The sequence below is a fragment of the Sus scrofa genome, chromosome 2, assembly GCF_054392235.1.
Source record: "Sus scrofa isolate SSC_HxYL_T2T_F1_AM1 chromosome 2, Sscrofa_HxYL_maternal_Yorkshire_Landrace_v2.0, whole genome shotgun sequence".
Lineage (NCBI taxonomy): Eukaryota > Metazoa > Chordata > Mammalia > Artiodactyla > Suidae > Sus > Sus scrofa.
Window position 1 is genome coordinate 76,690,330 of NC_139384.1, and position 25,590 is coordinate 76,715,919.

The following is a 25,590-nucleotide window of genomic DNA, read 5'->3' on the forward strand; positions in this document are numbered from 1 at the left end:
GGCTAAAGATTGGAGGGGGAGGATGGGAAGATTAACTGTCACAGCTAAAGAGCAGAGGAGTTACTTTTTTTTTTTTTTTTTTTTTTTTGGTCTTTTTAGGGCCTCACCTGAGGCATATAGAGGTTCCCAGGTTAGGGGCCTATGCCACAGCTCACCTCAATGATGGATCCTTAACCTGCTGAGTGAGGCCTGGGATGGAACCTGTGTCCTCATGGATGCTAGTCAGATTCATTTCTGCTGGGCCACAACAGGAACTCCCAGAGGAGTTACTTTGAATTGACAAAAATCTTCAAAAATTGACTGTGGTGATGATTGCACATATCTACAAATATACTGAAATCTTTCAAATGTACACTTAAAGGGTGCCCTCCACAATATGTGTAATATATCTCAATAAAGCTGTTATAAAAAATGCATGAAGTGTTTTACAACATAAAAGAGTTTTGCAATGCAGTCTCCTGGGGTTATAAGAGTTTCCATGTTACTTAATACACCCAGTCTTCGCTCAGTTTATTTTTGTTTGTAGGGTCAGAATGCCTAAGATTCAGTCTCTTAGAAAAGTTCAATTATATGATACAGTATAAGTGTATCAGATTATCATCTGTTAATCTTTAAATGCAATTTTGTCAGTTATACTACATTACAGTTGGGAACATGGGGTGGGAAGAGTTCAGGTGCATTCCAATTTTACAAAACAATTATTTTCTTCTATCAGTGGAAATAGTAACATGATTGCCTTAGAGATGTTACAGCTCTTGACGTTTCAAGGTTTTCTAGGCACACAGGGAACACTGATCAAGAATAAATTTCCTTCTAGCATAAAATGTACAGCTGAAAAGTTAATAAGCAAACCTCACAGCTTGGGATTTGACTGAGATTTGTCCTAACACCCGGCTAGGACTGACTGATGCAGACTTCCTCCCACAGCCAAGTGCTCCGAGATTCTTTAGCTTAAGTATTATGTACTGACTGGGGATGGGGCAAGGATGGGTGGAAAGCTCTGTGCTGTCAAGGACCAAAGATGAAAACGGAGCCAGCCTCTTCATTACAGACAGTGAGTTCCACATTTAAGTGTCTGCGTTTCTTAAAAAGAGGCTCAGTTCCAAGAGTGGCCACAGAGCCTTACAACAAGCCCTTAATTCCCTGGAGGACATCAGACCCTCCTGCTTCAGGCAGGTCTGGCCTAGGCCATCCTCTTAACCTGTATCTTCTCCATTTTGAAACTAATTAGCAATCTCAGCGCACGAGGAGCTGCGGAAGACAGCAGGGACAATCCCCTGCCAGGAAAAAAGTTCTATTCCTAACCAAAAGTGCCGGGCGGGGACAGGTCCTATCCCACCTCCCACAGGTTGTCACTCAGGCACGAGGGGGCGGGGCATTGGAAACTGTCCAACCAGGAGGCCGCTGAGGGAGGTGGGCAACCCGCAGCACAGGCGTGGACGTCCTTTCTCCTTCCCACCGCGCAGGTGGTGCGTGTTGCTGATCCTTCAGGGTTCCTTCTTGTGCTTCAGTCTCTCCTTTCGTGCTCTGACTTGCACTGGTCGGTGGAATCGAGGGAAGGACGCAGAAGCCGAGGAAACCTCGCAATGGTGAGTGTGCTGCCCCGGGGTGGGGAGACCCAACGGAGGCACTGGTTGGAACTGGCCGGAAGCGGCCTCCTCTGGGGCAACTCCAGAGTCTGCGGACCCGGGTCCACCCGGTTGCGCGGACCTCAGTCTCCTCCGGTTCGCAGCCTGGGGGCTGAGCCGGCAGCCGGGACCCCGGGCGTCTTGTCGGGTCACTGAGGGTGGCGACTTCAGCCTGACCCTACAGCCTCTCTGGGCAGCTCTGCACCCGCAGCCCTGAGTCCGCCCCAGGTTATGGGTTGACCACGTGGAGGGTCATCCCGGAACAATAGTGTTTACTATCGCAGCGGGACAAACTATTGTGCCCCTGTCCTTTTATTTTGAAAAGGAGGTTTTCTCTTTTTCTGGATTGCAGTTTTTATGGGATCAAATCAAGGATAAGATTTTTTTAAATTACTGTTATTGATTTATTACAAAGGATATTTCGAAGGATACAAGTGAGCAGCCAGCTGGAAGAGATGTAGGTGTAGGGCAAAGTTTGGGGGAAGAGGGCAGAGCTTCTATGCCTTCCCTAGACCTTTGACCTTCCCAGCGCCATCATGTGTTCACCAGTGCCGAAGCTCACCAAAACCTCTGGTTTAAGAGGTTATTTTCCCTCTTTATTTATTTTATTTTATTATTTTTAGTTTTATTTTTGACGTGCGGGGCATGTGGAAGTTCCTGAGCCAGGGACGAAACCCTCTGCACCGCAGTGACCTGCTGCACCACAGCAGGAATTGCTTATTTTATTTTTATTTTTTAAATGTTTAAAATTATAGTTGGTTTATAATATTGTTAGTTTCAGGTGTACAGCACAGTGATTCAGACATATATATGTATATATAATAGTATATGATATCTTTTCAAATTCTTTTTCATATAGCTTATTACAAAACATTGAGTATAGTTCTGTGTGCCATAAGTAGGTCTTTGTTGGTTATCTGTTTTATATATAGCAGTGTGTATTTGTTAATCCCAACCTCCTAATTTATCCTTCCCTGCACCCCGTAAAGGATCTTATCTTGCAGTAGTTTCCTTTGTGGAAATGTTCAAATTCCTGAGGGAGGAAAGTTAACTCGAGACTCCCTGCCTGCACATCCTCTGCCACTTCTCAGCTCTTAACTCCAGCCACCCTGAGATAGCCAGTTTTGAGTACTGCTTCATTATCCTTTTATTGTTTCTTTATATACGAACAACCCAGTGCCAATGCCCATTTTTCATACAGTTTTTGTCCTTGTGATATAATGATTGTTTGGGATCCTCGTGCTTGATGTTTGACTACTAAAAGTTCATCTGTAACCCTCCCTTTTGCCCTAGTGCTTCTTAAGTTCACAGACTGGTAAGAAAGCCTAGAGGCTCCTGCTCTGTGAGCTGCTGTTTGCTGGGGAGCTTTCTATGCCCTCTGCTGCCCTGTGTGGCACTGGTGACCACACCATGCCTAGGTTCTATATCAGAGGACTCCAAGTTGGCAGTTTCTGTAATTCTTTGTCCTTTGGGAGCAGGAGTATGGGAATGGGGCCCTCCTAACAGTGGTCTGGGTTAATGTCTGAGCAGGAATCTATTTGTGTTTAGAGTGAAGGTGTGACTGAGGCTGGGTTTGCCCAGACATTTGTGTGTGTGTGTGTGTGTGTGTGTGTGTCAGGGCGGGGACTGGGCATTGGGAGATGATTATACCCTGTGAATTAGGTCAGCCCAAAAAATAGTACTTTTTTTTTTCCCCTTTGGATCTGAACCTGCCTCATATGGAAGTTCCCAGGCTAGGAGTTGGATGGAAGCTGCAGCTGCCAGGCTACACCACAGCCATAGCAAAGCCAGATCGAAGCTGCACCTGTGACCTACACCACAGCTCATGGCAAAGCTGGATCCTTAACCCACTGAACAAGGCCAGTCACTGAACCCAAATCGTCATGGATACTAATCGGGTTCTTCACTGTTGAGACGCAATAGAAACTCGGATAGTCATTACTTAAAGGGCAGTTACTTGAGAGGAAGAGAAGAGACAGAGTAAGGCAGCCAATAGGTGGTGAGATTGCAGAAGGCTCACCAAAACTTTTAAGTAACTCTGAGGCTGTTGGCCCTGTATCAATTGCAACAAAGATCCTTATCCTCTGGATTATAATGGCCAACATCCACAGTGTCTATCTGGCACAGCTTAGAGATTAGTTCAGACCCAGTTTAAGCTCAAGTTCCTTAAATTCTCTAAAGCAGTCATTGTCATGAAGAGGTTTCTGACCCTGTTGGCAGTGATTGGAGGCTTTGTGGAGGAGGGACCTTAAGTTGTCCATTGGCTTCTGATGCAGGCACGACCCTAGGTCCCACATTAGTATATCATTAAAGTTATAATTGTCTCCATGCACTGGGTTTTCTATGCAATAGTGCTGTCTCATAAGCAGTGGTCATATGGCCTTCCACTGACGTGCCTCTTATGGCTCTGGTCCTGAAACAGCGTCTCAACACCTCAGCTCAGCTTCTTACACCTACTTATGATATGATGGAACCAAACCTTGGCTCTTCAGGCTATTTCTCCTGGTGGAGAGATGGTATTTCTTTTTTCGGTCCTTTGAAAGATGCTCTGGTGCTAGAGGAGCCACCCTTCTACACCTTGGTTCCCTGGGTACTTGCTTGGGATTAAGTGAAGGCACAGATGTGGGGAGAACAGAGACTAAGGATGACAGTTTAGCCTGGTGCGTGATGGGCTCAGTGGATAGTTGCTGCCTTTCATCCCTTAACTGGAACATCCTTAATGAAGAAGCAAACCCAAGGGAAAAAATCACACATAGGGAAAAATCAGACTGTCCTCAGGGGCGAGTTGTATTGGTCTGTCTTCATTTTTTTTTTGGCTGTGCCTGCAGCATGTGGAAGTTACTGGGCCAGGGATAGAACCAACATCACAGCAGTGACTCAAGCTGCTGCAGTGACAATATAGGATCTTTAACCTGTGCCACAGAACTCCCATCTTTTTTTTTTTTTTTTTTGGTATAGATATCAGGTGTTTGTTTGTTTGTTTTTGACCACCCCCAGGGCATGTGGAAGTTGCCAGGCCAGGGATCAAACATATGCCACAGCAGTAACCAGAGCCACGACTGTGACAACACCAGAACCTTAAGCCCCTTTGCAACCAGGGAACTTTTAAGAGTTCAGCTTTTTTAGAGCAGTTTTAGGTTTATAGAAGAATTCATCAGAAATTATAGAGACGCTCACGTAACCATTCTCCTCCACACAGTATTCACTATTTTTCCACTCTTGCAGGACTCGTACATTTGTTAGAATTGCTACACCAATACTGATGCATTAATACAAATAGACTACCTTGGCATGGACTTGCTGTATTGTATAATGTAGTGATAAAGTATCACTTTGGCAAATGTATAGTATGTGTCCATCCTTTATCCACATTTAGAGTAGTTTTACTTCCCCCAAAATATCTGTGCTTCATCTATGGATTCATCTCTCTCTCTCTTTTTTAATGAATTTTATTTTTCCATTATAGTTGGTTTGGATTCATGTTTTTCTCCAACCCCCCAAATCCTTCAAAACCAGAGATTTTTTTGGGGGGGGGGTGCTTTTTAGGGCTGTACCTGCAGCACATGGAGGTTCCCATGCTAGGGTTTGAATCAGAGCTATAGCTGTCAGCCTGCACCACAGCCACAGCAGTGCTAGATCTGAGCCTCGTCTGCAGTCTACACTGCAGCTCACCACACGCTGGATCCTTAACCCACTGAGCAAGGCCAGGAATTGAATCCATGTCCTCATGGATACTAGTTGGGTTCTTAACCCACTGAGCCACGACAGCAACTCCAAAACCGGAGCTCTTTTTACTGTCTCACATTTTTGTCTTTTCCAGAACATATCTTTGGAATCATACAATGTATAACCTTGTTAGTCTGGCTTCTTTTACGTAGCAATATGGTTTTAAGCTTCCTCCATGTGTTTGCATGGCTTGATACCTCATTTCGTTTTATTCCTGAATAATACTTCATCTTGTGATGAATAAACCACTAATTGTTTATTTATTGGACTATTGAAGGATAACTTGCTTAACACTCACTCTTCCCAGTTATGAATCAAACCCCTACAGATACTAGTGTACAGGCTTTCTGTGAACATAAGATTTCAGTTAATCTGAACAAATAGCAATGAGTGTGATGGCTGAATCTTACCTAAAATGCTAAGAGTATATATTTTTAAAGAACATTCCTGTCTTCCATTGTTGGAGTAGCAAGTTCCTTTCCCCCCAGCAATGAATGAGGATTATCTTAACATTGACACTAATATTTGATGTTCTTTACCCATTTATAAATGTTTAGTGATATCTTATTTTTTTTTCTTCATTTCCCATTGACGTTTGATGTTGAGTTGTTGTTTTTTTTAATGGTCCCACCCTCAGCATGTAGATGTTCCCAGGCCAGGGATGGAATCTAAGCTGCAGCTGCAACCTACCCCACAGTTGCAGCAATGCCAGATCTTTAACCCACTGTGCTGGGCTGGGAATTGAACCCACACCTCCTCAGTGACCTGAGCTGCTATGGTCAGATTCTTAACCTACTGTGCCACAGCAGGAATTCCTCTCTCTCTCTCTCTTTTTTTTTTTTTTTTCCTTTTTGACTCAGATTTTATTTTCTTTTTTGTATAGGATAGAAAATTGAAATAGGGAGTTCCTGTTGTGGCTCAGCAGTTAACAAACCCAGCTAGCATCCATGTGGATGCAGGTTTGATCCCTGGCCTCCCTCAGCGGTTAAGGATCCCATGTTGTCATGAGCTGTGGTGTGGATGCGGCTCAGATCCTGAGTTGCTGTGGCTATGGCGTAGTCCGGGGCTGCAGCTCTAATTCTACCCCTAGCTTGGGAACCTCCATATATGCCTTGGGTATGGTCCTAAAAAGACAAAAAAAAAAAAAAAGAAAGAAAAAAGAAAAAGAAAATTGAAATGAAAGTATATAGTATCAATTAAGAGGATATCAATTGTACTTTTTAAATAAAAATGCAGTGTCTACTCCTGCTTCTCAAATAAAACTGCATTTTCTGTATCTGCCAGAACTTTCTCTAATATCAGTTTCTTAAGTTAAATTTGTGATTTCTGTCATGCAAGCAGAAGCATCCTAAAGGGTTTGATAATGATCTGAGTAGGTGCTCAAGGCTGCAAATGTGACCTTTTAGACAGATTCCCTTTCTCTTTGTTGTGCTTCCCCTGTCCTTTAATGTTGCCTATATTCTCATGTAACTATTTCTTTTTTTTTTTTTTTTTCCTTTCTAGTGCTGCACCTGTGGCATATGGAAGACCTGGGCTAGGAGTCGAACTGGAGCTGCAGCTGAGACCTATACCACATCCCTGGCAACACCAGATCCAAGCCACATCTGCAGGGCAGTGTGGGACCCTTAACCCACTGAGTGAGACCAGGGTTCGAACCTGCATCGTCACGGACACCATGTCAGGTTCTTAACCCTCTTAGCCACAATGGGAACTCCTAACCTATTTCTTTTTGGTATATCATCTTAGGGGAGCTATTTGTTCAGATTCTTTGCCCATTTTTAATTAGGTTGTTTTTCTTCTTACTGTTGAGCTTTAATAGTTCTTTGTATCTGTTGGATACCAGTCATTTACCATGTTAGTGTTTAAGATTTTTTCCTACTCTCTGTCTTTTTGTTCTCTTAACACTGTTTTTCTTAGAGTGGGTTTTTTTCATTTTGATGAGGTTAAATTATAGCTTCTATTATTTAACAGACCTTGAGTTTGGTGTTATGGTTGCAAATTCTCAGTAAACCTAGAGTCACCTACATTTCCTTCTGTATTAATTTCTAGGAGTTTATTACTTTTGCATTTTACATTTAGATCTGTGATGTGTTTTGAGTAATTTTTTTGTGAAAAATGTAAGGCCTTTTTCTGCATTCGTTGTGTGTCTGTGTGTGTGCATGTGTTTTACGTGGTTACCCATTATTTCCAGCACTGTTTGTTTAAAGGACTTCCTTTTCATTAGAATTGTCTTTTCTTCCTTGTCCCAGTTCAGCTGAATATATTTGTGTGGGTCTCTAGGGAAGCAGCAATTGATTAACCTTCAATCTCAGTCTCTTATTAAATCCAAGAGTTATCTGTGTGATTGTAGATTTGTTCAGAGGTTTCATAGGGATAATCATATTATACAAACAAATGTTCTAGATTTAGCTACAGAATTCATGAAGATGTTCATTCTCAAGAAGTGAAAGTTCCCTTTTTATTAGTTTGTTTTCATAAGTGAATGTTGGATTTTATCAAATCCTTTTTAGGTTCATGTCCCACTCTGTTCCTCTCTGTCATTAGTACTTTCTCTCTTCCCTCTTATCTTATTATCTTGACTTGATATTTATCAGTGTTATTAATCTTGTCAAAGAACAAGAATTAAAATTTTTTTCTTTGAGTTCCCATCATGGTTCAGCGGAACCGAACCTGACTGGTATCCATGAGGACATGGGTTTGATCCCTGGCATTGCTCAGTAGGTTAAGGATCCAGTGTTCCCATGAGCTGTGGTGTAGGTCACGGAAGTGGCTCAGATTCTGAGTTGCTGTGGCTGTGGTTTAGGAAGGGGTTGTGTAGCTACAGCCTTGATTAGACCCCTAGCCTGGGAATCTAAAAAGACTAAAAAGAATTTTTTTTTCTCCATCCATATCCTGCAGTTACACTAGTTTTTCCTAATTTTTACTATTTCTTTTATCCTGCCGCCTTTGCTTTTTCTTTCTCCCCCCCCCCCCCCATTGGGTCACACCTGCAGCTTATAGAAGTTCCCAGGCTAGAGGTAGAATCAGAGCAGCAGCTGTCTGCCACAGCCACAGCCACCAGCCGCATCAACACTAGATCCTGGCCGCATCCGTGACCAACACCACAGCTTGTGGCTACAACTGATCCTTAACCCACCAAGCAAGGCCAAGGATCAAACCCACATCTTCATGGGTACTAGTTGGGTTCATTACCTCTGAGTCACAACAGGAACTCCCTTACTTTGCACTTTATATCTTCTTCTTTTTCTTTCTTTCTTTCTTTCGTTCTTTCTTTCTGTCATTTCCTAAAGTAGATGCTTATGTTATTGTTTATACATACATTTTGGTGTTTTTCCAGTGTTTTTGTTTGATGGCATGAATTTCCGTCTAGGCACTGCTTTTGCTGCATCCCAGACCCTTTGATACATTGTGTTTTCATTTCATTTAGTTCAAAACAAATTTTATTTTTCTTGAGACTTCTTTGATCTTATTTGTTATTTAGAAATGTCATACTGCATCTCAAAATAAAGGGGTGTTTTCCAACTCTTGCTATTATTGACATCTAGATTAAGGCCTTTGAGGTCTAAAAGCATAGTTTTTATCATTTTCATTTTTTTCAGACTTGTTAAGATACATCTTATATCCCAGAATGTGTTCCGACTTAGTGTATGTTTCATGTGAGCTTGATAAGAGTGTGAGTTCTGCCCTCGTTGCATAAAGCATTCCATAGATTACAGTTAAATCAAGTTTTTTAATGGTTTCTTGTTCAGTTCAACTCTTTCCTGATTTTCTACCTGCTGGAATTTATAGCTTGTGATGAGGAGTTGATGTAAGATAATAATGGATTTGTGTATTTCTCCTCTCATCTTGCTTTATGTATTTTGCCCCTTTGTTGCTTTGTACATACACATGAAAGATTCTTATGCCTCCTTGGCAAATGGACCTTTTGTCATTATGTGTAAAGTCCATTTTTACCTCTTAGTTTTCCATGGTAGGAAATCTGCATTGTCTGAAATTCTTATACCAGTGCCAGCTGTCTTTTCCTTAGTTTTGGCATGGTGTATTTTCCCCCATCCCTTTACCTTTCATCTACCTGTGTCTTCATATTTAAAAGTGTTTTTTTTGTAGGCAACATGAAACTATAATTTTTTTTTTTGGCCACCCTGAGGCATATGGAGTTCCTGGGCCAGGGATCAGATCCAAGCCATAGCTGCAACCTATGCTGCCTCTGCAGCAGTGCCAGATCCTTAACCCACCTTGCTGGGCCGGGGATCGAACCTGTGTCCCAACACTCCCGAGATACCACTGATCCTGTTTCACGACAGCAGGAACTCCAAAAATATAATTTTTTTTTTTTTGGTCTTTTTTAGGGCCGCACCCAAGGCACATGGAACTTCCCAAGCTAGGGGTCAAATCTGAGCTGTAGCTGCTGGCCTCTGCTGCAGCCACAGCAACACCGGATCCAAACTACACCTGTGACCTGCAACACAGTTCCTGGCAATGCCGGATCCTTAACCCACTGAGCAAGGCCTGGGATCAAACCTGCATCCTCATGGATACTAGTCAGGTTCGTCACCACTGAGCCACAGTGGGAATTCCCTAAAAATATAATTTTTAACTTCTGATATTACTGTATTTGTCTTTCAGTTATCATGAGACCACTGATGACTGAAGTAGTGAATAACTCCCTGGGAATGGTGCTTTTTTCTCCATCCCTTTACCTTTCATCTACCTGTGTCTTCATATTTAAAACTGTGTCTTTTTTTTTTTTTTTTTTTTTTTTTTTTTGTCTTTTTTTACCTTTTCTAGGGCCACTCCCACGGCATATGGAGGTTCCCAGGCTAGGGGTCTAATTGGAGCTGTAGCCACCGGCCTACACCAGAGCCACAGCAACTTGGGATCCGAGCCTCATATGCAGCCTACACCACAGCTCACGGCAAGTCTGGATCCTTAACCCATTGAGCGAGGCCAGGGGCCAAACCCGCAACCTCATAGTTCCTAGTCGGATTTGTTAACCACTGCGCCACGACGTGAACTCCAAAACTGGGTCTTTTTAAAAGCAACGTACAGTCACAATTTCTAATGTCTAGTGGTACTGTAGTTGTCTGTGAGTTGTATTGTGATCATTGATGATTGAAGTGGTGATGAATACAGTTAGATTAATATCTACCACATCCTTTACCATTCTGTTTGTTGCCATTATTTATTTCATTTGTTTTCCCTACCTTCTCTGGCTTTGAGCATTTTACCTGATTGTTCATTTTAGTCTCTCTTAGTTTATCAATTACACTCTCCTTTTTTTGGCCTCCTCACAGCATATGGAGTTCCTAGGCCAGGGATCAGATCTGAGTGACCTAAGCTGCAGCTGTGGCAACATTGGATCATGCCAGGCTGGGGTTTGAACCTGCATTCCAGGGCTCCCAATATGCTGCTGACCTGTTGAGCCACAATGGGGACTCCTAATTACACATTTTTAAATTAAAAAAAATTTTTAGTGGTTACCCTTGAGTTTTCAGTCTGCATTTAGAACTAACCCACATCTTCTGTTAAGAAACACTGTACCTCTTCAGTGATTGTACAGGTACCTCATACCACACAGTTCTCAGTTGCTCTCCTCTGTCCCTTTCTTACATGGCTATCATTTATTTCACTTAACCACAAAGTTATTACCAATGTCATTGTTACTAATATTATTTTACACAGAGTGTCATCTGTTATATAAGAAATGTAAAAGAGGAGTTCCCTCCTGGCTCAATGGGTTAAGGATACAGTGTTGTCACTACTGTGGCCTGGGTTCAATCCCTGGCCCAGGAAATTTGCATGCCACAGGTGTGGCCAAAAAAAAAAAAAAGAGATAAAAAATAATTACCTTTATTTATTCCTCTTTTAATCCTCCTTCCTAATTTCTATTCTCTCTGATAAATTTTTAAACATTCCTTTCAAAGTTGGCATGTTAATGACATGCCCTCAATTTTTGTCTCAAAAAAAAGTCCTACTTTCTTAATTTTATAGGATAATTGCACTTTTTTTTTTTCCTGAAAAAGAAGTCTTATTTGCTTTTTGTCTTTGTTTCTCTATACTGGAAGTATATTTTTCCCTTGATGTTCTTATATTCTCTTTGCCTTTGTTTTTTGTTTTTTTTTTAAGATAAATTGTGTTAAGAGTATAGTCGACTTAGAAAGTAGTGTTAGTTGCAGGTGTGTAGCAAAGAAGTCAGTTATACATATACATATATCTGATTTTTTTTTTTTTTTTTTGGTCTTTTTGCCTTTTCTAGGACCACTCCTGAGGCATATGGAGGTTCCCAGGCTAGGGGTCCAATTGGAGCTGTAGCCGCCAGCCTACATATACTACAGCCACAGCAATGTGGGATCCGAGCCGTGTCTGCCACCTACACCACAGGTCACGGCAACGCTGGATCCTTAACCCACTGAGCAAGGTCAGGGATGGAACCCACAACCTCATGGTTCCTAGTCGGATCCGTTAACTGCTGAGCCACGATGGGAACTTCCATATATCTGTTTCTTTTCAGATTCTTTTCACATATAGGTTATTACACAGTATTAAGTAGATTACCTTGTGCTATACAGTAGGTCTTTGACACCTATCTATTTTATATATAGTAGTGTGTATATGTCAATCCCAACCCCCTAATTTATCCCTACCTCCTTTGGTAACCATGAATTTGGTTTCAGAATCTTTCTGTCTGTTTCTTCTTTGTAAGTTCTTTTTTTTGCTTGTTTGTTTTTTTGGGTTTTTGTTCTTTTAGGGCCACACCTGCAGTGTATGGAAGTTCCTGGGCTAGGGGTTGAATTGAAGCTACAGCTGCCAGCATGTGCCACAGCAACGCCAGATCTGAACTGCCTCTACAACCTACACTGCAGCTTGTGGCAGCACCAGATCCTTAACCTGCTGAATGAGATCAGGTATCGAACCTGCATCTTCATGGATACCAGTCAGGTTCTTTTCCACTGAGCCATAACAGGAACTCCTGTAAGTTCTTTTGTATCATTTTTTGTTAGATTTAGCCTTTTTTTTCTCTACTTTGAATATGATGTATTTTGGTCTCCATTTTAGGTGTTTTCATGTTTATTGTACACTGAACGTAATGGATCTGCAGGTTTTGTCTATCATTAATTTGAGGAAAATCTTAGTTGTTACTTATATCTTCTATTGTTTTCTGTCTTTCTTTTCCTTCAGTTATTTTTATTATATGTACCTTAAATCATGTGTCGAAGAAGGTCATGCCAGGGTTCATGGATATTGTGAATATTCACCTATTATTTTGCTCTTTTTTGTCTTTGTGTTAAACTCTGGTGGAACAGTTTTTTGGGTACAGGCATGTAGAAGTTCCTGGGTCAGGGATTGAACCCACACCACAGCAGCGGCACAAGCTGCTGAAATAACAACTCCAGATTCTTTATCCACTGAGCCACAAGGAAACGCCCCAGTTTGCCTTTTGAAGTAAGTGCTGTCATGGCTCTGGCCATGTGTTTTCATTCTCTTCTTGTGAGATTAAGAATCACAGCGTCTCAATTCATACATCCCAGACTAGATTTTCACTTGACGGTAACTGTAGTGGCTGCTTGGCGAACACTTGTTACCAAAGTTGCAGATTAGAGATTTACGTTCTTTTGAAGGAACCTCTGATGAAACTTCTACATATTTTGTAATCATAGTGTCAACTTAAAAAAATGTTGCAGCCTGAAAGTTGAGACTTAAGTTTTATTTGGTGCAAAATTAGGACTTAAACCCAGGAGACAGTATCTCAGGCAGCCCTGAGAAACCGCTCCAAGGTGGTGAGGGAGGAGCTAGGATATATTGGAGTTTTTGCACCAAAGGGCAGGGAACAGGAACAAAAAAGGCCTGAGCTCACTGAAATCATTCCTTTGATATGCACCTCCACTATCAGGGCCAGTATCCTGAGTTTTCACAGCCTGCAAGACTCACCAGCTCTCACCATTGGAGGTGACTGCATTCACTGATGACTGTGACATTCTTTGTTTTATCCTTAACTACAGACCAGGCTGAAATCCTACCCAGGAGGAAAAGGGGGAATATCAGGATTTGATAAAGGTGAGGGGGAGGTGCATGAAGCATCACACATTTTACAAAAGTTTGTTGCTGATCTACTGAAGGTTACCACCAGTCACAAGGAGCAGACATCCCCATGAAGGACTTTATAGTGTTTTTCTAGCTTTGAGGAGATGCAAGAACTGGGCACATAAAACTTCTCCTAAAAATAGCTGCCTGAAGACCTGTTCTTCCAGTTTTCCCAGAGCACAGAGTGCCTCCTGATTTTCACCCTGAGCTCTGCTCAGGGGGTGTTGTGGGTAGGCAGCTGCCGTGGCTCATGATTTAATCCATGTAGAGGCTAATGGCAAGTGCCAAACTTAAGTTCACAATAGGAACACTCACCATCAAACTGTTACGGACTTTGGTGAACTCTCTTGTAAACTGTAGCTCTTAACCTGTTGTTCAAGGGCAGTAAAGCCCAGGATAATATACTGTTATGGTCTGATGAAAAAGAGATTTTCTGGCATGTAAGTGCACTTCATGTCTAAAATTGTCTGGAAGCAGCCCCGAGGTACATGAGCCCAGGAATTTTGTGGTCTAAGGTATTATTCCTTTTTCCCCATGTCTGAGTTTCAAATAACCTTCTACCTGCATTAAATTTTATATGTAGAGAAAAGAAAAACAGAACCTGTGATAATTATTACACAACTTAAAGGCAAAGCTTCCTCAGAATACTGATATTCAGGCAACTGCATGTCATTTTTTCTAAAGGCCTGGAGGACTTTGAGACAATGTGGCTAGCTGGACTCTGCTATTAGGTGATAGGACAAGAGAAAAGGTGCCCATTCTTTACTGTATTCATTGAAACGTCATGCAGACTTGATCCTCTGCCTCATGAAGTGCTATAAATGGAGGGTCATGAGAAAGAAGACGAAGGAATTTTTTTTCCTCAAGAAATAAATGTCCTTAAAATGATATTTGTTTAATTTGTATAGCATTATTTTCATTTCCCTGTATTCTCTGGGCTCTGCCATTATGATATAAGCAATACTGTGACCACAGAAATAATGTGTAAATACGTTTCATTTTTTTCATGATGCTATTAAATTATTGAGGAAGTGTAGAGAGTAAACTTCCTGTGATCAAGTCATAGAATCACTTTTTGACAGAACTAATCATCCACACATCATTTATAGGAAGGTTACATACGATTCTGTTGCTCACAGTCTCATGCATCTTACTGTACACTGATTTTGGGTCTTTTAGTATTCACTGGTCTTTGAGGATGTGGCTGTGAACTTCACCCTGGAGGAATGGGTTTTACTGGATCCTTCACAGAGAAAACTCTACAGAGATGTAATGCGGGAAAACTTCAGGAACCTGGTCTTAGTAGGTAAGAATGAAGGATTCCCTCATTTTGTCAGTTAGAGAACAAGTGTTTCTTACCTGTTGGTATTGTTGCAAGATGTGGACTGTGGAAAAGGATAGATGTTGATAAATAAACTAGGTATGGTCAAAGCTCATCATGGACCTAGAATCAAGTAATTTTTCTAGTATTTCTAATACTTTGGGATCATTTTTCTGGGTCTGCATTTCAGAATCACAACAGGAAGACCATGTCATTGATGATCAGTACAAAAACCAGGGGAAAGAATTAAGGTGAGTCACACTCACAATACAAAGCATTGTCTCATGTAGGAATTGTGGTATGTTATGAAATTTTTAAAAGAAGCAAACAAAACAAATTGCCTCATTTTCAAAATTAGATATTCTTTGAAAATGTCTACAATGTTTTCCTTTAAAAAAATTTTTATTATAGTTGATTTACAGTGTTCTGTCAATTTCTGCTGTATAGCAAAGTGACCCAGTTATATGTATATATACATTCTTTTTCTCATATTATCTTCTATCATGTTCCGTCACAGTGGTTGAATATAGTTTACTATGCTATACAATAGGATCTCATTGCTTATCCTCTCCAAATGCAATAGTTTGCATCAACTAATCTACTACTCCAAACTCCCAGTCTGTCCCACTCTCTCCCTCTCCCCCTTGGCAACCACAAGTCTGTTCTCCACATCCATGAGTTTGTTCCTTTTCTGTAGATAAGTTCATTTGTGCCATATATTCAATTCCAGATATAAGTGATATCATATGGTATTTGTTATTCTCTTTCTGACCTATTTCACTTAATATGAGAATCTGTAGTTCTATTCATTTTGCTGCAAATGGCATTATTTTGTTCTTTTTTGTGGCTGAGTAGTAGTCCATTGTATACATGTACCTCATCTTAATCCATTCACCTGTTGATGGACATTTAGATTGTTTCCATGTCTTGGCTATTGTGAATAGTGCTACAATGAACATAAGGGTGCATGGAGTTTCCGTCGTGGCTCAGTGGTTAGCGAATCCAATTAGGAACCATGAGGTTGCAGGTTCGATCCCTGGCCTTGCTCAGTGGGTTAAGGATCCGGCGTTGCCATGAGCTGTGGTGTAGGTTGCAGACACGGCTCAGATCCAGGTTGCTGTGGCTCTGGTGTGGGCCAGTGGCTACAGCTCTAATTAGACCCCTAGCCTGGGAACCTCCATATGCCACAGGAGCAGCCCAAGAAAATGGCAAAAAGACAAAAAAACAAAACAAAACAAAACAAAAACAAAGGGTGCATGTATCTTTTTCAATGAAAGTGTTGTCCAGATATATGACCAGAAGTGGGATTGCTGGATCATATGGTAGATCTGTATTTAGTTTTCTGAGACACCTCCATACTGTTTTCCATAGTGTTTGTACCAATTTACATTCCCACCAGCAATGAAGGAGGGTTCCCTTTTCTCCACATCCTCTCCATTATTTGTTATTTGTATACTTATTAATGATGGTCATTCTGACCAGTGTGAAGTGGTACCTTATTGTAGTTTTGATTTGCATTTCTCTAATAACTAGTGATATTGAGCATTTTTTTTCATGTGCCTGTTGGCAATCTGTATGTTTTCTTTGGAGAAATGTCTATTCAGTTCTTCTGCCCATTTTTCAATTGGGTTGTTTGTTTTTTTGCTGTTGAGTTGTATGAATTGTTTGTATATTTGAGAGATTAAGCCTTTGTTGGTTGCATCATTTGAAACTATTTTCTCCCATTCCATAGGTTTTTTTTTTTAATGGTTTCCTTTGCTGGTGCAAAAGCTTGTAAGTTGGATTAGGTCCTATTGGTTTATTTTTATTTTTATTATGTTTTCTTAAATATGATATAAATGTTCAGTTTTTATAGTTCACTTGTAATCAGTATTAATACATGGTGTATTTGAATACCACTTTTTAATAAAGAGGGTGAAGTAAGTATATTTAATTTGTAACAATTCACACAAGGTAGAAACTATTCCTATAAATCATAATAAATACAGTAAGTATAAATGATTAATAAAGAAATCATTAATAATTTTCTTCACATTCTTTACAGAAGTGCTATGGTAGAGAGACTCTCTGAAAGTAAAGATAGTAATTCATGTGGAGAAAACTTCAACACTTTTCCAATTCTTAAGCTGAAGAAGAAGACTCCTAGATTAAAACCATGGAAATGCAGTGTATGTGGAAAAGTCTTCATGCATCATTCATCACTTAATAGACATATGAAATGTCACATTGAACACAATGCACAAGAGTATCAAAAGTATGGTGAGAAGGTACATAAATGTGAAGAATGTGGGAAAGCATTCATTTATCGCAGTTTTCTTAGAACACATCAAAGGACTCACACTGGAGAGAAACCCTATGAATGTCTACAATGTGGAAAAGCCTTTATATATCAAAAAAGCTTTCAAACACACAAAAGAACTCACACAGGAGAGAAACCCTATGACTGCAAGGAATGTGGGAAAGCCTTCATGTGGTACACAAGCTTTCGAAAACACATGGCAACACACACTGGAGATGGACTTTATAAATGTAAGAAATGTGAGAAAGCATTCATTTATCCCTGTTCTCTTAGACTGCATGAAAGGAGCCACACTGGAGAGAAACCCTATCAATGTAAACAATGTGGAAAAGCCTTTAAATGTTCTAAAAGTATTCGATTACATGAAAGAATTCACAGAGGAGAGAAACCCTATGAATGTAATGAGTGTGGAAAGGCCTTCAATTATTTTACTTCTTTCCAAGTGCACAAAAGACATCACAGAGGGGAGACACCCTATGAATGTAAAACATGTTCTAAAGTGTTGAGTACTTCCAGTTCTCTTCGAAATCATGAAAGAATCCACACTGGAAAAAAACCCTATGAGTGTAAGGAATGTGGGAAAGCCTACACATGGTATAATAACTTGCAGTATCACATGATAACACACACTAAAGATGGACCTTATAAATGCAAAGAATGTGAAAAAGTATTCATTAATCCCAGTTCACTTAAGATACATGAAAGGAGTCACACTGGAGAGAAACCATATCAATGTCAGGAATGTGGGAAAGCCTACATTTGTCCCTCAAGCATTCGAAGACACATGAGACTGCACGCTAGTCAGAAGCCATATGAAATGTGAAGAATGTGAGAAAGCCTACTCTGATCTCAGCAGTTTTTGAGAGCATGAATTTACTAGATTAAAACCTCTTGTTTGTAAACAGCCCGGGAAACACTTCTATTGACCAGTATCATTATGTATGAAAACTCCCATGAAGGAGTATAAATGAAAGTAACATGAGATAACTTGATGGAAAGTAATCCTTGTCTAATCTGAGCCACAGCTGTGACTCATACTGCAGCTGTGGCAACCCATTTAACCCACTGCACCAGGCTGGGGATCAAACCCATGCCTCCACAGCAACCTGAGCCACTGCAGTTGGATTCTTAACCCACTGTACCACAACAGAAACTACTCTCCATTGTATATTCTTGTTCTTTTGTTGTAGATTAATTGACCATAAGTGAATATGTTTTGTTGTAGATTAATTGACCATAAGTGAATGTGTTTTTCTCTGGGCTCTCTGTTCTGTTCCATTGATCTTGGTGAATGTGTTTGTGCCAGTACTATATTACTTTTTTTTTTTTTTTTGTCTTTTTGCCTTTTCTAGGGCCACTCTTAGCATATGGAGTTCCCAGGCTAGGGGTCTGATTGGAGCTGTAGCTGCTGGCCTACACCAGAGCCACAGCAACTTGGGATCCAAGTCACGTCTGCAGCCTACACCACAGCTCACGGCAATGCTGAATTCTTAACCCACTGGGCAAGGCCAGGGATCGAACCTGCAACCTCATGGTTCCTAGTTGGATTCATTAACCACTGAGGCACTTTGGGAACTCCTTTTACTTTGATGACAGTAGCTTTGTATTATAGTCTGAACTGAGGGACTATGATTCTTCCAGCTCTGGTCTTCCTTCTGAAGATTGATTTGGCTATTGGGGCCTTTTGTATATCCATGCAAATTTTAGAATTATTTATTTTGGTTCCGTGAAGTATGACATTGGTATATTGAAAGGAATTGCATTGAATCTGTAGATTGTCTTGTGTAATATGGTCTTTTTTCTTTTTTTCTTTTTTTTCCTTTTTTAGCTATGCCCATGGCATACAGAAATTCCCAGGCCAGGGGTTGAAACCTAGCCACAACAGTAACCTGAGCCACAGCAGTGACAGTGCCAGATCCTTAACTGCTAGGCCTCTAGGGAACTTGAATATGGTCATTTTAACAGTATTAATTCTTCCAATTCATGAATATGGTATAAGTTTGCATCTGTGTATATTCTGTTCAGTGTCTTTCATAGGTTCTTTTAGTTTCCTGAGTACAAGTCTTTTAGCTACTTATATAGATTTATTCATAGCTATTTTATTCTTTTTGATGTAATGGTAAATGGGATTATTTCCTAAATTTATCTTTCCAATAGTTTGTTGTTTAGTGTATAGTTTTTTGTTTCTTGTTTTGTTTGCTTGTTCATTTTGGCCACACTGAATTTATGTGTAAATTCCTGGGCCAGGGACTGAACATGCACCACAGCAGTGACCCAAGCTGCTGTAGTGACAATGCCTGATCCTTAACCTGCCACAAGGGAATTCCTGTTGTTAGTGTAGAGTAACTCAATGGATTTGTGTATATATTTTTTATCTTAGCTTTACCAAATTCATTGATGAGCTATAGTAGTTTTTCTTGGTATCTTTATGATTTGGTATGTGTAGTATCATCTGCAAGTCGTGGCAATTTTACTTTTTCCTTTTCAATGTGAATTTCTTTTCTTTCTTGTCTAATTACTGTGGGTGAGACCCCCAATATTATTTTGAATAAACATGAAGAGTGTGAGTATCTTTGACTTTTTCCTGGTCTTAGAAGATATACTTTTAGCTTTTTACTCTTGACTGTGTTACTTGTGTGTTTGTCATACATGGCCTTTATTATGTGGATCTATACATACTTTGTGGAGAGGACTTTTTTGTTGTTGCTGTTGTTGTTTTGGTTGGTGCATGGCATGTAAGAATTCCTAGGCCAGGAATTGAACCTGTGCCACACAGCAACCTGAGCTGCTGCACTGACAACACCAGATCCTTATCCTGCTATGCCACAAGGGAACTTCCTTTACGGAGAGTTTATCATAAATAGGTGTTGAATTTTGTCAAAAGCTTTTCTCATATATTGAGTTCATTATGTGGTTTTATTCTTCAGTTTGTTAATCAGGTATATCATGTTGATGAGTTGCAGATGCTGATAAATCCCTGCATCTCTTGGATAAATCCTTCTTTATCATGTTATACAATCCTTTCAGTGTATTGTTGGATTTGGTTTGCTAAGATTTTTTTGAGTTATTTTGCATATATGTTCTTTTTGGGGGGGGGCGTATATCTCTGTATGGCTTCATTATTAGCATGATACCAGCCCCGCCCCCCCCAGCATGAATTCAGAAGCATTCCTTCTTTTGCAATTTTTTTGGAATAGTTTGAGAAGGATAGCTGTTAACTTTTCTCTCGGTTTTAGTACAATTCACCTGTGAAGCCACATGGTCCTATCTTTTGTTTAGTGGGAGTTTTAAAATTATTGCTAATATAAGTATCAGTAATTGGTCTATTTATATTTTCCATATTCTCCACTCAGTCTTGGGCATTTGTACAGTTTTAAGAATTTTCTCATTTCTTCTAGGTTGTCCATTTAATGAACATATAGTTATTCATTCTAGTCTTTTGTGATCTTTTGTATTTCTGTGGTATTGGTTCTAACTTTCCCTTTCTTCATTCTGATTTTATTGATTTGGGCCCTCTGTTTTTCTTGGTGAGTCAGGCTAAAGGTTTAGTAATATTTTTATCTTTTCAAAGAACCAGCTTTTATGTTCATTGGTATTTTCTTTTTCTGTCTTTCATTCTTTTTTTTTGTTTTGTTTTTATTTCATTTATTTCTGCTCTCATTTTTATGATTTCCTTCCTTGTGCTAACTTTGAATTTTTTGTTTGTTCTTCGCTTTATAGTCTCTTTAGGTTTAAGGTTATGTTGTTTATTTGTGATTTTTCTTTTTTTCCAGGGTAAGTTTGTATTGCTGTAAATTTCTCTCTTAGAACTGCTTTTTCTGTGTCCTATAGGTCTTAGATCATTGTGTTCTCATTTTCACTTGTCTCCAGGAATTTTATCCTTTCTGCTTTGATTTCTTCAGTGACTCATTGGTTTCTTAGTAGCATATTGTTTTGCCTCCATGTGTTTTGTGTTTTTTGAAGTTTTGCTCTTGATTTCCAGTCTCAGTATTGTGGTTAGAAAAGATACTTGAAGAATTCCCATTGTGGCTCAGTAGAAACAAATCTGACTAGTATCCATGAGGATGCAGGTTTGATCCCTGGCCTTGCTTAGTGGGTTGGGGATCTGGTGTTGCCATGAGCTGTGGTGTAGGTCACAGACTCTGCTCAGATCCCACGTTGTTGTGGCTGTGGTTTATATAGGCTGGCAGCTGTGGCTCAGATTTTTTTTTTTTCTTTTTAGGGCCACACCTGTGGCATATGGAATTTCCTAGGCTAGGGGTCTAATTGAAGCTACAGCTGCCAGCCTACACCACAGCCACAGCAACGCCAGATCTGAGCCACATCATCTACCTACACCACAGCCCACAGCAATGCTGCATCCTTAACCCACTGAGTGAGGCCAGGTATTGAACCCGAAACCTCATGGTTCCTAGTTGGATTCATTTCTGCTATGCCACGATGGGAACTCCTGTATCTCCGATTAGACACCTAGCCTGGGAACTTCCATATGCCACGGGTGCAGCCCTAAAAAGCAAAAAGAAAGATGTTTGACATGTTTTGAATTTTTAAAATTTCTAAGGCTGCTTTTGTGGCCTATGATTAATTTAAAAATAGAATACCTGTACAGGCCAAAAGAAATAACAATGAAAAATTCAAAAAATTAATGTCAGTGTTTTAAAAAGTATTTCAGAAACTAGCAGTGCAAGGAATGCTCTCAAACAAACTCGGTTTGCAAGACCAAGATCTCCCTAATATAAGACATCACTGTCCAAGAAATAAACAAGCCACTACCTCTTGGCTTAGCCGTAGTACCCAGTGGAACATTCTACTGGATGTTTTTCTGTAGAGTTTTTCGCATAAGATTACCATTTTAAGGGATGGAGTTGAGTAAATCTGATTACTTTCTTTAGTGAGGGTGCACCTCACCTAATTAATGTAGGATTTTTTTCTTTTAGTTTTCAACATAGGTTTTTATCATAAGCTTTATATACAAATTCTTGTACAACTTCAATTATATATATATGTGTGTGTGTGTGTGTGTATATATATATATATATATATTTTTTTTTTTTTTTTTTTTTTTTTTAGAGCCACAGCTGTGGCATAAAGTTCCTAGGGTAGGGGTCAAATTGGAGCAACAGCTGCTGGCCTAGGCCATAGCCACAGCAATGCCAGAGCTGAGCCTCATCCACGACCTACACTGAAGCTTGAAGCAATGCCAGATACTCAACCTAATGGGTAAGCCCAGGGATCAAATCCACATCCTCATGGATACCAGTTGGGCTCTTCTTTTTTTTTTTTTTTTTTTTTTTTTTTTTTTTGTCTTTTTGCCATTTCTTGGGCCGCTCCCACGGCATATGGAGGTTCCCAGGCTAGGGGTCCAATTGGAGCTGTAGCTGCCGGCCTACGCCAGAGCCACAGCAACACGGGATCCGAGCCGCGTCTGCGACCTACACCACAGCTCACAGCAACGCCGGATCGTTAACCCACTGAGCAAGGGCAGGGATCAAACCCGCAACCTCATGGTTCCTAGTCGGATTCGTTAACCACTGCGCCACGACGGGAACTCCACCAGTTGGGTTCTTAATCTGCTGAGCCACAATGGGAACTCTTGTAATTCTTGATAATACAAAAACTGATCTTCCCTGAGCCAGAAGAATTCTGGCACTAGAGTGTTCTTGGACTTGAGCTACAATTATTCCCTTGGGCTTTCAATGTGTCCATTTAGATTGCATGGGTTTGTTTGTTTTAATTTTACTCAAGTATAGTTGATTTACAATGTGAAATTGCATATTTTTTATTTAGCCATTCCTCTATAATCACATGAGCTACTTTCTTAAAAAGGAAAAAAGTAAAGGAATAGTAATGTATATGTATAAACACTTACCCTCCTGTATCATGATGGTTCTGTGTCTGTGAAGAATCATGACTAACATCATATTTTAATTTTTATCTATTAGAAATCAAATAATGCCTTATAAATGAGAAGCCATTTCTTCTGTGTAATCTCCTATACAGTGAATTTTGTGAAAAGTTCAGTGTCTCTTTGGAAATCATAAAAAATAAAATTTCTCAAAAAAAATTTTTTTTGTCTTTTTAGGGCCATACCCACAGCATATGAAAGTTCCCAGGTTAGGGATCAAATCAGAGCTATAGCTGTCAGCCTACACTACAGACACAGCAATGCCAGATCCAAGCCACAAATGCAACCTACATCATAGCTCACAGCAATGCCAGATCTTTAACCCATTGAGAGAGGCCAGGGATTGAACCTGTGTACTCATGGATATAGTTGGGTTCCTTACCACTGAGCAATGATGGGAACTCCCAGAATTTCTCAATTTTGATCACATATTAAAATGACAAGTGATTTTAAAGCTTTCGCTTTCATCCTCTGTTCATTGTAATGGGCTTCATACTAAATACATTGGGTTGCCCAGTGTGAGGAAGTCTGCTGACTCTCTCCGCAATAAAGCTGGGGAGAATCGTTATAATAACAGACATTTCAAGCTGCTGAAAATGGTCTTAAAGGAAAATAATAGGTGGAGAACATTTGTTCACAAAAATCTAGGAAAGGGTCAGTAACCATGTAATATCTTTATAAGGTGATTGTTGGTAACTGGACTTAGCATGGTGATCATTTTGAAATGTGTAGAAATATCAAATCATTCTGTTGTTTAAGAGGAACTAACAGTGTATAGGTCAGTTATATTTCAAAAACAAACTCATAGGAAAAGAAAAGAAATTTGTTGTTACCAGAGGCAGGAAGTGGAGTGGGGAATTGAATGAATGCAGTCAAAAGGTCCAAACTCCAGTTGAAAGATAAATAAGTACTAGGGATGTAATGAACAACATGATAATTAAAATTAGCAGTGCTATATGTGTTCTTATGGTAGTAGTTGAGAGAGTAAATCCTAATGGTTCTCATCACAAGGAAAAAACATTTCTATTTCTTAATTTTGTGTCTATAGGAGATTATGGATGCTTACTAAACTTGATGTGATAATCATTTCACAGAATGTATACTGTGCTATATGCAATACATCTCAATAAAACTAGAAGAAGAAAAAAACTCATGAAGATTTGTAGGAAATGTGATCTGTGTTATTTGAATCAAGAGTACTCCCTCTTGTCAAAAAATTAATCTGTTGATGTAAGAAAAATTTCGACAATTTTATTTGAGCCCAATTTGAGGATTATAACCCAGGAAGAGCATTTCAGAAAGCTCTGAGAACTATTGCACCCATTAGAAGTCAAGGCACAGACATGGAAGTTTTTCGAGATAGAGGACTGTACATCAAATGATGTAGTATTGACAGTTTACATAGTTCAGATGTAAGCATAATCCTGGTGAGTCGTGAGACCCCTAGAAATCAAGAAGGAATGTTATCTTTTAAGGAGTCGTCTTGAGGAGTCCCCATCGTGGCTCAGTGGAAACGAATCTGACTAGTATCCATGAGGATGCAGGTTCGATCCCTGGCCTTGTTCAGTGGATTACGGATCCAGTGTTGCCACAAGCTGTGGTGTATGTTGCAGACGAGGCTCAGACCTGGTTTTACTTTGGCTCTGGCATAGGCTGGTGGCTACAGCTCTGATGCGACTCCTAGCCTGGGAACCTCCATATGCCACGGGTTCAGACCTAAAAAAAAAAGAGTCATCATGCTGACCCAAGGAAATTGTTGCTCTTTATAGCTGAGCAGGTATTTCTGCTGATTGGAGAGGTATAGATGATGCATAATACAGATGCGCAATGCATAGTGAGGGGAGAGAGGAGGCCAAAGAGCAGGGAAGAATTTATGTTCAAACTCTTCTTGTCTTGCTATAAAATACAAATTTTATTTTACATACTCTCTGGCTCCTCCCAGCTCAGTTTGCTGAAGATTTCACTTTAGGCTACTGTGGCCTAGAACACATGGCACCCTGTTACCCCAGCTCCCACTCAGAGTGCTGTCTTCCTGGGAAGTATAGGACTTCCAGCTTTTCAAACCCACCCCTTCCTACATCTTGCTGAGGGTTGATACATACTGGGTGACTTTGCTTGCACGGCTGGGACACCTTTCTTGTATTCCCCACACATAGAACAGAGGTAATGCCTTTGGAGTGGGCACTGGCAATACAGGGTGTTGATTGTCTGTTTCCTAGTAGACGAGGTGGCTGTATCATAAGTCATTCCTGAGGTGCCAGAAGATACAATCAAGTGGGCCACAGGCTGCCACCTCCCTCCACTGAGCACTCAGCTCTTTAATTGGGATTTTCATACTGACAGGCTTCTTATTGCCCCCCAAACAGTTCCAGGATTGGCACAGAGATTTTTCCTGAGTACAGGGAGCTGAGTGGGTGGGGGGCAAGCAACTTCTGACTATCTTTCCAAAGTATTGATGTGACCTCTTAAGATGTGAAAAATGAACTTCAAAGGACACTAGCAAAAAAGTGGAAAATATGATGAAAATCAGCTAGGAGTAGATTGTGTATTTAATGATTAAAGTAGGAGTTCCCGTCACGGCTTAGTGGTTAACAAATCTAACTCGGAGCCATGTGGTTGCGGGTTTGAT

At 40.2% G+C, this 25,590-nt stretch overlaps 1 protein-coding gene across 1 annotated transcript; it reads left to right on the forward strand.

Moving 5' to 3' along the window:
* Positions 1-975: 975 nt before the first annotated feature.
* LOC100517213 (uncharacterized) lies at positions 976-17,958 on the forward strand. The gene is given in 6 exon segments (XM_085011701.1): positions 976-1,054; positions 1,312-1,589; positions 14,616-14,742; positions 14,948-15,008; positions 16,802-17,873; positions 17,875-17,958. Coding segments are annotated over 6 exon segments (1,662 nt in total). The 3' UTR covers positions 17,920-17,958.
* Positions 17,959-25,590: the final 7,632 nt, after the last annotated feature.